Below are 10,632 nucleotides of genomic sequence, written 5' to 3'. Positions count from 1 at the left end.
AATAATGGAGGTTTAGAATCAAATAACAAAAATTGGGATAAAATCTAGACTTTTTATATCTAAAAATACAGTATTGTTAAAAATTTCCTGATTTTATAGTTTTTAGGCCATATTTTTCTTAATTGGTTCAGTAAAAATTTTTAAGTAAGAAATTTTATTCTAATCTACTTATTAATTGTAATAAAATTGTAGATATTTATTATTCTATATTCTATTATTTATATTGAATATTATTCTCTTTTGTATTCTTTCAAGAAAGAAAATAAGTTTTCAAAAAAAATATAATAGTATAATATCTCTTTTAGGAGAAGAAATTTTAAAAATTGGCCACACCGATGAAGCAATATCCGCTTTATGCTTTTCTCTTTTCCGGTAGCCATATTTACTGGATCATTCACGTTCTTAAACTCTTCTGTTATCAATTGGTTATAATTCGAAGTTCGAGGTCAGAAGCTACAAATTATCTCCTCTCTCTTCATTTAATTTATTAGTCTTTTTATTTTACTGAACAAGTGTCTTCGTTTTAGTGTAGTTCTAATAATTCACAATGAGTTACGGAAGACCCCCGCCGCGTATCGACGGCATGGTGTCCCTCAAAGTGGATAATCTTACATACCGTACCACACCTGAAGATTTGCGTCGAGTATTTGAAAGATGTGGCGACGTTGGAGATATTTATATTCCCAGAGATCGTTATACAAGGGAAAGCAGAGGATTCGCTTTTGTCCGGTAAGTGTAGTATCATTTGTGACGTCATTCCAATACCGGTAAATATTACCATGCATTTCTGATAATTAATTTAAAAATAACATTACCATGTGGTGTTTTTAATAAATTATAGGATCGATAAATACCATGCAACTCAACACATAATAATATATGTATATAATAATAAATGTTGTTTCAAAAGTGGTATTTTTAATAGTTTCTGTACATGAAATATATTCATGACTAATTATGGCGAATGAAATAAAAATTGTCTTTTTTTTGTAGATTCTATGACCGAAGAGACGCAGAGGAAGCTTTAGAGTCATTAGATGGACGTATGTTGGACGGTAGGGAGCTTCGTGTACAGATGGCCCGGTATGGGCGCCCCTCATCGCCGTACAGAAGCCGCTACGACCGACGCCGCAGGTATTTATTTGTATATTATAAATATCACAATCATGCTTACTTTTGCTTTAACATTTCATTTCAGACCCTTAAATCTGAAAACAAGCTTATATGTACCTTTTGATTATAAATTAACATGTGGCACAATGTACAATAGAATGTTAATTTTCACTTAAATGCTAATTACTATTTGTGATAAATGCCTTAAAAATAGATTTAGTTCAGTATTTTTAAATATTAAAGAAAACACTTAACTTTTTCCCCCTTCTGTTCATGTCTTTAAATCCACTTATATAAAAATACATTTTAATTAACTAACTAAATAGTATATCTTCTCTAAAATAAACTTTATTAGATATACTAATTTATAGACCATACTATTACCATATTAATGTTAGTATTGACTGCCTGTTCATGAAGTATATCAAATAATGTCGCATAAGAAAATGCCTCTATTGTATTTTAATATATTCACTAATTTAAAATTGGAGTGTCCTCTATGTTTCCTCCTTCGCTCCATCCTTCCTTCCTCCACTAAATTTATTTTATTATTCAATTAAGAACAACAATTAAAGTGATGGTCCACTTGATGGGAAGTAATAATTTTTACTTATAGACATGAACATAATCATATATAATCATAACCTCAATACATATTTAAAAGGGAGGAAATTCTTAAATACTGAATTAATTTTTATTATTCTTATTATAATTAAAAGCATTTACTCTGCCACATATGAATTATATCACTGTTTATTTTATAGTATAAAATAATAAATGTAGATTATTCTTGCATAGTAAGTGTTGGACCTACCTAGTTCTTGTTTTTTAGCCTTACTCTATTACATTACCTATATTTCATGTTCTTAGTGAATACTCGCCCTTAAAAATAACACTTGATTTTATACCATGTAACATTATAAAGAAATTCTTCAAATTTATATACATATTCATATTTGCCAATATCAATTGCTACAAACAAACCGCTTAATGAATTAGACTGCTTACATTTTAAATTAGGTGGTGATTGCTTCCGTGAGTCCTGAGCAGCGAAGGAATATACCAATGGATTAGTGAATGAAACTCATATGTATGTGTGATGGTATTTCTTTTAGCCACTCGCGTTCACGGTCTCGTTCACGTCGTCGATCCAGGTCCCGTTCGCGGTCCAGGCGGCGCTCGTACACGCGCAGCCGGTCCCGCTCGCGTTCTCGCTCTCGCTCCGACTCGAAGAGCTCACGCGGCCGCTCGCGCAGCCACAGCCGCTCCAGGTCACGCTCTAGGCACTGAAGTGTTGAGTAAGTCCCATATATTTTATCTTTACTTTTTATATCATATATAATAATTATCATAGTGAGTGGCTAGAGCTCCACCTGCACAGCTCTTAAATAGGATAGATAGATATAACTATTAAATATAATATAAAATGAATCTAATTAGTATACCACTAGTATAATAAATTATCAGTCTATTATACTAGTGGCATACAGGGAGGACTGACAGATAGGGATAATGTTATGTCAATTAATTTATGTTTGTTACCATACCAAATTACTAAGTTCTTATTCCTGTAATCCTAGAAAAATCACTACATTATCCCTTTCTCTTCAAACCAAAACAGTTATTCAAACAACTCTTAATAGAAAGAATATGGACACCAAAGAAATAGCTGTACAGACCAGTTTTATATAAAATCTCCCTTTAAAATGTAATAATAATAAAATTGAACTTTTAAAAAGATTATGATTCATCTGAAAAGTCTTTGTGGTAACATAAATTATACAGATGAATATCTTCAGCAATAGGTTATGAACCAATTTTTACTACCGTTAAACTGTAATATCTTGTTGATCCCATATTGTCCTGATCCAAGCCGAAAATAACAGTGGTGTTATGTTTTTCCAGGTTGAGGGTACCAGTTGTGAGCTGAAGTGTTGTGCCACATGACTCGGCAGCCTTTGGCCAGGTACTATGCTCCTCTACTCACTAGCCATCTTCAGACCTATGACTAGCCACTATGAACACTATAGTGGTTATATCATTCATGATAACAAATATTATTTTAAGTTTCTTAAATTTAGATAAACTATGTAAGAATTGTATGTTTATAATTTTGTTCGTTCATTCAAAAATATTTCATATTGATACAAAAGTGTAATGTAGTTGAGAGTTTGTAAAAGAAAACATCTATTTAGTCCATTTTTCTCTGATATTAATTTTAGTTATATTTTCTTTTTATATTTTAGTTATTGTATAAACGCTACATAACAATCTGAGTCATTTTAAATTAACTATTACTTTAACATTGTAATGAATTATCACAGTTTTATGTATATGATTAATCAACATGAACAAATTGTATGACCTTTAATGGTCGTTAGATATTATTTCAGGTTAAAATTAAACAATTGTTGTGAAGATCATGTACAACCCAAGGGCATATTGAGCTAAATTTGGCAATTTTATGGCACCCCCTCGTCTGTGGTAACAAACTTCTTAAGAATGAAGTTATTACTTTTCTTTATTATATTGTTGTTCAATTGTCAGTTTATTCAATGTAGTAGGTCTTATATTTTTGTAACCTTAATATACGTCTGATACGTCAGAAGTAAACCTGTCTAAAATTATTCATTTTCAAAAATGATTATAATAAAATATAAAAGTGAAGGGCATTAATTTAGAATTGTTTCAATACAACAACTGTAATTCATTAATGGCAATGTTGGTATGCTCAGGCTGTGGAGTATGCGGGGAGCGGTGCGGTTTGCGGGGGGGAGGGGTTTGCTGTTTGCTGACAACTGCTGAATTGCTGTTGTTGCCGTTCATAAGTTATGAGTAAACTTTTATATTTATACAAACGAGACACGCATAACTTACGTTTATAGTATAAAGGCTCCTCGCCAAATCTTCGTGATGACTGTAGCAAATGAACAAATTCAAATTAAAGCAATTCTCTATTTTATTGGGGAAATATTGCGATAGAATATTTGACTACTATTGAAAAAATCCATTTGACCCATTATCACTTGTACAATTATGTTATGTAATATAAATATATATCAAACTAGCTGACCCCGTAAATGTTGTTTTACCACTTATTGCTAAATATAAAAGTCGTGATTAAAATACAGGGGTTGATCGTAAAACGATGAAAATTTAAAGTAGTATGTATTTTTCAATGCTAAATTATAATATAATAAAAATACAAAAATTTGTCAAAAAAATAAAAAATAAATTTTTGGGGTGGGTCACCCTTATCACTTACGGGTATGAAAAATAGATGTTAGCCGATTCTCAGACCTACCCAATATGCACACAAAATTTCATAAAAATCGGTAAAGCCGTTTCGGAAGATTTTGGTAACAAACACCGTGACACGAGAATTTTATATATAAGATTTAAAATTAAATGTTTTGGTATTATCCGTATAAAAAGAAAATAGTGATCGAATAAAAAAACCTATATGCGGTCACGTAATACGTGTTACGTCGTACAAAAATTAACTTTCAAATACTTTCTTAGAAACCTTAATAGTACTATAGAAAATATAGTATAGAACTATCAGTGAAATATTTATTCAATACTTCGTTCCATCTTACGAGACACAGGAGTGAGGCACCTAACATTTCCTATGGTTCTATAAAATATGTTCAAACCATAGAAATCAGTTCCAAAATAACTGGAAACATAATTTTTACACTATATTTCGTAAAAATGAACAGACTAATAATATTTTCAATATAGTCAAATAACCTATGCAATATTTCTTTCCTCTTTTCTATTATATACCGATTCTTACTATCAGCTCATTTATTGTAATACTTTTTGGTATATTTAAAAAAAAATTGTCAGGTCGTGAGCGGCAAAAGTTAATAGGGTTTTGCAATTCACTGAATCGTATAATGAACAGAGTAGATAATACAAAACATTGACGTAGGTACAGCCGATCGATAGACACACAGACATCAAACTAATACATGCGTTTGTTTGGCAGGCCGGTGCTGCTCGCTGGCCTGTTTGCTGTGGCAGTTTCCTGTGCTGATTGCTGTGATTTGCAGATACACTTTATACTTGTCACGATTGACAAAAACACCTCTCCTGCCCTTCGACCGATTAAATTTTTAAAGTACATACCTACTTACACGTTTTCAGCGTAGTATTAATTTTTGCAGTTTATATTTACGTTTATATATTTCAAAGGAAAGGTTTCAATAGGTTTTTCGCGGTAAACCTTTCCTTTGAAAGTAGCAGTCAAGAAAGAAGCGTCACCAGATGTGGGACACCTGGCACCGAACTGTGTGTAGGTTTTATCTTAATAAATAAACAATAGTATTAAAATAAATTGTAATTTTATTTGTATAATAATACCTTTTCCATAATTACCATACAGAACAAATTCAATTCATGCGCGGCTTTTATTTGTGGTAATGGAGTCAAATTCGAGTGGCCATATCTGTAAAATTACATTTTTTATTTCATATTACAGCAAAATTTTTTGGCGTAAAAATCAATATGAATTAATAAAGCAGTAGTTTTACGAAATTATCAGAATATTATGTTAAGCAAAATTTTACTGAAATTGTACCTTAGAACGGCCCCATTTATTTTATGCTGAACATTAAAAGGTCGCTTACGTTTGTGTGTAAGGGCTTGCAAAGAAATAAACATTCAGTATACACTAACTGCTCCATCATGGACACTGGGCAATGGTATTACGGAATACTCTATAACACCCACACTAAGTCGATGTCCATAGTACCATTACTACGCCATTTCTCTAAACTTATTACTTACATCCGCAAATGTATGCAAGTATAACTTCGTGCTCACATCTACGGCAAACTCGACATGTCTAACAATATGTAAAAAGTGTCTTACTATTGAGGAAACATTTTTTGATAGTTTTGGTAGTAATATACAGTAGTACGTCGACATACAAGTTTAATTCGTTCCGTAACCTTGCTCGTATCTCAAATCAAAGTTCCCCATTGAAATTAATTGAAATGCAATTAATCCGTTCTAACTCCCAAAAAAACACCTCAGTTGTTAAGTGTTCCTGAACAAGAAAAATGTATTTACATGAAGAAACATTTATTTATAAATTGCATACCTTGCTCATGTTTTTTTTTATTTCACGCTTTAATAGACATTACCAGAGGGAGACTTTGTACAAAAGTCGATTGCTTGGGTACCTCTGTCCGGTTCGTGTTTCAACCATGAAGCAGCTGTGTTTGGATGGCTGTGCATTTGCATTCGGTTTGAAGGGTGGGATATGGCGTGAATTTACTGGGTACAGAGGAATAACACATGAGTCCTCAGGAATGGCAAAGCATGGGGGTATCATGGGCGAAACAGTATACTCTGTTATGTCCATGGTACTGCTCATGTCTATAGGCGACGGTTACCACTTACCATCAGGTGGGCCGTCAGCTTGTTTGCCATTCTAAGTTGTACAAAAAAAACCATATTCTTCGGAGCCATAGATATAAATGTGATAATGTTAATGTACAAAAAGCAAAAAACGCGAACCCAGCTTATCAAAAATGCTTCGAAAACGAGGGAAACAAGCACACTGAGACAGTTCTACTCTAAGGTGGGAGATTTTATTTCTTAATGGGTGAACATGAAATAGTGAGCCCGCCTGCGATATCGATATAAACTGGCGGGTACCAGTGATGTATGATAAGTGAAGATGAAATGAGGCCAGTTAGCCCATCGTGACAAATCCACAAGAATTAACCTCGATGGTTTCCAGGGGGAACCGCGTGGAGATCGACCTGATAGATTGCTAGAAAGGGGATTGTTAGACCCCCATTACTAACAATCACTCAAAACACGTATATCGAGGTACCACTGCATATAAAATTCGGCTTTTAACCTATAATGTAATCATAATTTAAATTTAATGGTGTCTGACAATAGATGACGTAATTTCTGATATAATCCCGAAAAAAATATAAAAATTACACTTCCGACAATTTTGGGAGGAATTTTATACACCCTTTTTACCTGCTACCTACCAAAGTCACGATGATCTAAACAACATACTCACTGATCGTTCTTACCTTTATTAGGGACATGCGCAGAGAAACTTTCAGCTTTTATAATATAACGAAGGTCCGGCCACCAGAGATCTTTTTTTGATGGATGAAAATGGTATGGTAACTCCGCCTGCGCTAACGGGATACGCTGGCGGAGCACCAGTAAAGGGTGACAGATGAGAATGAAAACAGGCCAGTTAGCCCATCATGATGAATTCATCAGGAATTTACCATTAAAGTTTTCAGGGAGAACCGCGGGGAGGCCGACCTGGTTGGGTATATTGCTAGCAATGGAATTCTCAGTCTCCATTACTAACAATCCCTTTCTCCCCGGCCACCACGGATTCTTGCTCTAAATCGAGCCCATTGCAATTCCTGAGCCTGTAATTTCAATGCATTACCGTATAACTCAGAGGCTGCAGGTGACTCAGGACCGTTCTTTATGGCAGTTGATGGTGGAGGCCTATGTTCAGCAGTGGACAGATAATGATTGACACGATGATGAGGACTATTTCTCGCCCTTCACAGTGTAACCTTGCAAGCAAACTTGCTAGGACGAAAGGACTGTTCGTTAGGCGATGTAACAGTCCCATTACTAATAATATACTTTATCAGGTTGACCTACACGCGATTCTCTGTGTAATTCTCGAATTTATCAGGATCAGCTGACTTTCTTTCATTCTCACCTATCATCCCTCACTATATGCAGACTAGTTTTTACCCATAAATAAAAGCTAGAGTGGCAAAAACAAGACTTAGAAAGAGATACACCACTCTGCCTTAGTACAATAAAACAATACTTGCAAAATTTATAATCCACATAAATTTTTATATTAACAAATTCTAAAATTGCAAGTTATTAGCAATTTTTCTGTGTAGATTTCTAAATTTAGAAAGAAGTTATTGTTTGTTGGTAGGCTTCATAGATCAAATTAAAAAAATAAATCTTTAAAAACTAAACTTAACAAAATTTTTAATCTGCATTTCTAGGCACTGTAAGACATATTTTGTATATCTAAATGAAATTAGATAGAGGTTTATCTGGCATTTAATCTAACATTTTTCGTAGTTTTATATACCAGGACATATTTTTACTATACATAAAATTTGTTTAATTTTCTACTATTATGTGGTACATTTTTTTATATACTGTACTCATTATAAGTAATAGTGTAAGTGAAAGATGATAAAACCCACAGAAAAAAATACTAATATTTAACTACATATTAGAGAGAAAGTAAGTATTCATATGATTATTATGTATGAGTATATTCCCACTTGTTTGCATACAACAATCTACCTTAGATTGTGTTGTGGTGCATGTAGAGTTAAAAAATTTTACTTCATAAATGTAGTGTGAAGTTAATCTAATAATCACAATTAATACTTACTTTCTCTCTAATGGATGTTATTTTTTTTTTCTGTGGGTTTTATCATTATCACCATTGATATAGTCCACACATTAGTAAACAAGTTTCTAGGGATATATATTTGAAAAATTTTAATTTAAAAAGTACTTAAATAAATACAAATAAAACAAAGATGTAATTAACATATAAAAATCATATTCCAATAGAGTGACTGAAAATAGTTTTGAAATTGACAGTATTTGAACCCTCAATAAATTTATATTTTAATAACATTTCTATAAAAATATGCAATTAACAGAACTGTCTGTGAATTATAAATAAAATATACATTTTGCAAATATAAATTTAATAATTTTATTGTCACATTATTATAGATATAACCTTATGACTTGAAGTTAAAATTAACAACTAACAGTCCATTCTTTCCAGTAGCTAGCCTAAACCATCTGCCTCCTTTATGCTCCTGACCTAGTGCCGCATAAAGTTGTTTACCATCACCTGTAAACTGCATCGAGTTAACAAAACCATTAACCTCTATATTGAATAAAGGTAACACTTTCCTATATGAGTCACAAACTTTCCATAACCTAATTGTGTTATCATAAGAACCTGATGCAAACACATCAGAGTTCAATAAAGTTGCAAGGCTCGTAATCCATCTTGGAACATCATTTTCCACTCCATGGGCTTCATTCACAGTACATAACGGTTTCTTTTTTAACACACTCCACACACAAAGTGAACCATTATCACTTCCCGACACGAAATGCTCTTCATCTAATAATTTAACTTCATCTATGGTACCAACAGGTCCATTAAATATAAGCTGTGATTCTTCAACTATTTTCCATATTCTAATAGTAGTATCCCGGCCCCCTGCTGTTATGGCACACTCTCTTGTCAATGCATCAATTGACATTACTGGAGACTGGTGACCGAACAGTGTTTCAACATATGCCATTTCATCTAAAGACCAAATTTTCACTGACCTATCTTTACTTGCCGAGTATAATTCATGTGTATTCTTTCTAAATACAACACCAGTCACTGAATCTTTGTGACCTTTAAATGTATGACAATGCTTCAAAGTATTTGGGTCCCATATCTGTATGTCAGCTGACTGATCAGATGAAGCTAGGAATTTTATATCTGTTGTTATTGCTACTGAACTTATTCCACCTTTCAAATACTTGGAATGTGTTTTGTATGTTATACAGCCGAGTTTCCGTTTCTCTTTTACACCCCATTTAATTATAGTACCACACTTGCTACCTGTGAACACAAACTGTCCATCACTGCTTACGCACACACATGTGAGCGTGAGCCGATGTTCTCTGGCACGTATCAGTCGACAGTCCCCATCAGTCGGAACAATATAGCTGTCTGCTACCTGTACCTTCAATTTGCCTTTCTGTTCTAAATAATCTTTATGCAATCTCTTCTCTACGACATCATCGAGCTCCTTTAGCTCAGCACGCTTAGCTTCTTCTTTTTCTATTTCTTCGAGATATTTCTTTGCTAATCGTAATTTTGTTTGTTCAGCGGTCTCATGTTCACTTTCCGACTCTTCGGCATCGGAGAACTTTTTAATATCCAAATCGCTTTCTGAAGATTCATGGCCATTCTCTAGGTTAGGTGCAGTTTTCTTCGTCCGAGTTTTTATTTTATCCCCTTTTCTTTTATGCACTTGTCTTGATTTACCTCTTAAGAAGAAGGAGGAAGACATTTTAAATAGTTTTAATTTATTTTTAATTCAGTTAAATGCGATTTAAAAAAGAAACTTTTGTTTTGAGTAAACTAACCTAAAAATTTTTGACAGCCTCAACAGCATGCACCTGACAGTGACAGTTACAACAACTAGTGTTTGACTAATTTTTATCCAAAATCTTGTTATAATCTAATAATTCGATAGTTTGTTTAGTGAAAGCTTTATCTACGGTCATTTCTGAAATATTATTTTTCTTTATATTATTTTTTTGAATATTATTATTTCTCCTACTATTAGAAATGCAAAGGCTGTTTGTATATTTGTTACTTAATTATATTTCAACAGCTGAAAGGATTAAAATAAAATTTGATACACAATAGATTAAGACAGATTACTTTAT

At 33.0% G+C, this 10,632-nt stretch overlaps 2 protein-coding genes across 5 annotated transcripts; one reads left to right on the top strand and one right to left on the bottom strand.

Moving 5' to 3' along the window:
- Positions 1 to 307: 307 nt before the first annotated feature.
- On the top strand, positions 308 to 5,455 carry LOC113511786 (serine/arginine-rich splicing factor 2). Of its 4 annotated transcripts, none has more exons than XM_052903388.1 (5): positions 308 to 445; positions 533 to 729; positions 994 to 1,134; positions 2,229 to 2,411; positions 3,019 to 5,455. In XM_052903388.1, exons 2-4 carry the CDS (start codon positions 548 to 550, stop codon positions 2,401 to 2,403), a joined length of 498 nt encoding a protein of 165 aa, XP_052759348.1. In that variant the 5' UTR covers positions 308 to 445; positions 533 to 547; the 3' UTR covers positions 2,404 to 2,411; positions 3,019 to 5,455. The 4 variants fall into 4 exon arrangements, 3 of the variants coding, with proteins under 3 accessions (XP_052759348.1, XP_031765160.2, XP_052759349.1); XM_031909300.2 differs by having other exon boundaries at positions 337 to 445; positions 528 to 729; XR_008253872.1 differs by having other exon boundaries at positions 365 to 729; positions 3,019 to 3,079; positions 3,849 to 5,455.
- A 3,244-nt stretch (positions 5,456 to 8,699) lies between these two features.
- On the bottom strand, positions 8,700 to 10,384 carry LOC113512052 (U3 small nucleolar RNA-interacting protein 2). Its single transcript, XM_026895820.3, has one exon. It carries the CDS (start codon positions 10,248 to 10,250, stop codon positions 8,907 to 8,909), a length of 1,344 nt encoding a protein of 447 aa, XP_026751621.1. The 5' UTR covers positions 10,251 to 10,384; the 3' UTR covers positions 8,700 to 8,906.
- Positions 10,385 to 10,632: the final 248 nt, after the last annotated feature.

Source organism: Galleria mellonella, unplaced genomic scaffold (assembly GCF_026898425.1).
Source record: "Galleria mellonella isolate WM207_F2 unplaced genomic scaffold, CSIRO_AGI_GalMel_v1 utg139, whole genome shotgun sequence".
NCBI lineage: Eukaryota > Metazoa > Arthropoda > Insecta > Lepidoptera > Pyralidae > Galleria > Galleria mellonella.
This window is presented reverse-complemented; position numbering and strand designations above follow the sequence as displayed.

Excerpts from the sequence above, each read along its gene's own strand:
- LOC113511786 (XM_052903388.1), top strand. The coding sequence starts at position 548 with ATGAGTTACGGAAGACCCCCGCCGCGTATCGACGGCATGGTGTCCCTC. Across the intron at positions 730-993 it reads AGAGGATTCGCTTTTGTCCG|ATTCTATGACCGAAGAGACG; the intron begins GTAAGTGTAGTA and ends TTTTTTTTGTAG. Across the intron at positions 1,135-2,228 it reads CGCTACGACCGACGCCGCAG|CCACTCGCGTTCACGGTCTC; the intron begins GTATTTATTTGT and ends TATTTCTTTTAG.
- LOC113512052 (XM_026895820.3), bottom strand. The coding sequence starts at position 10,250 with ATGTCTTCCTCCTTCTTCTTAAGAGGTAAATCAAGACAAGTGCATAAA.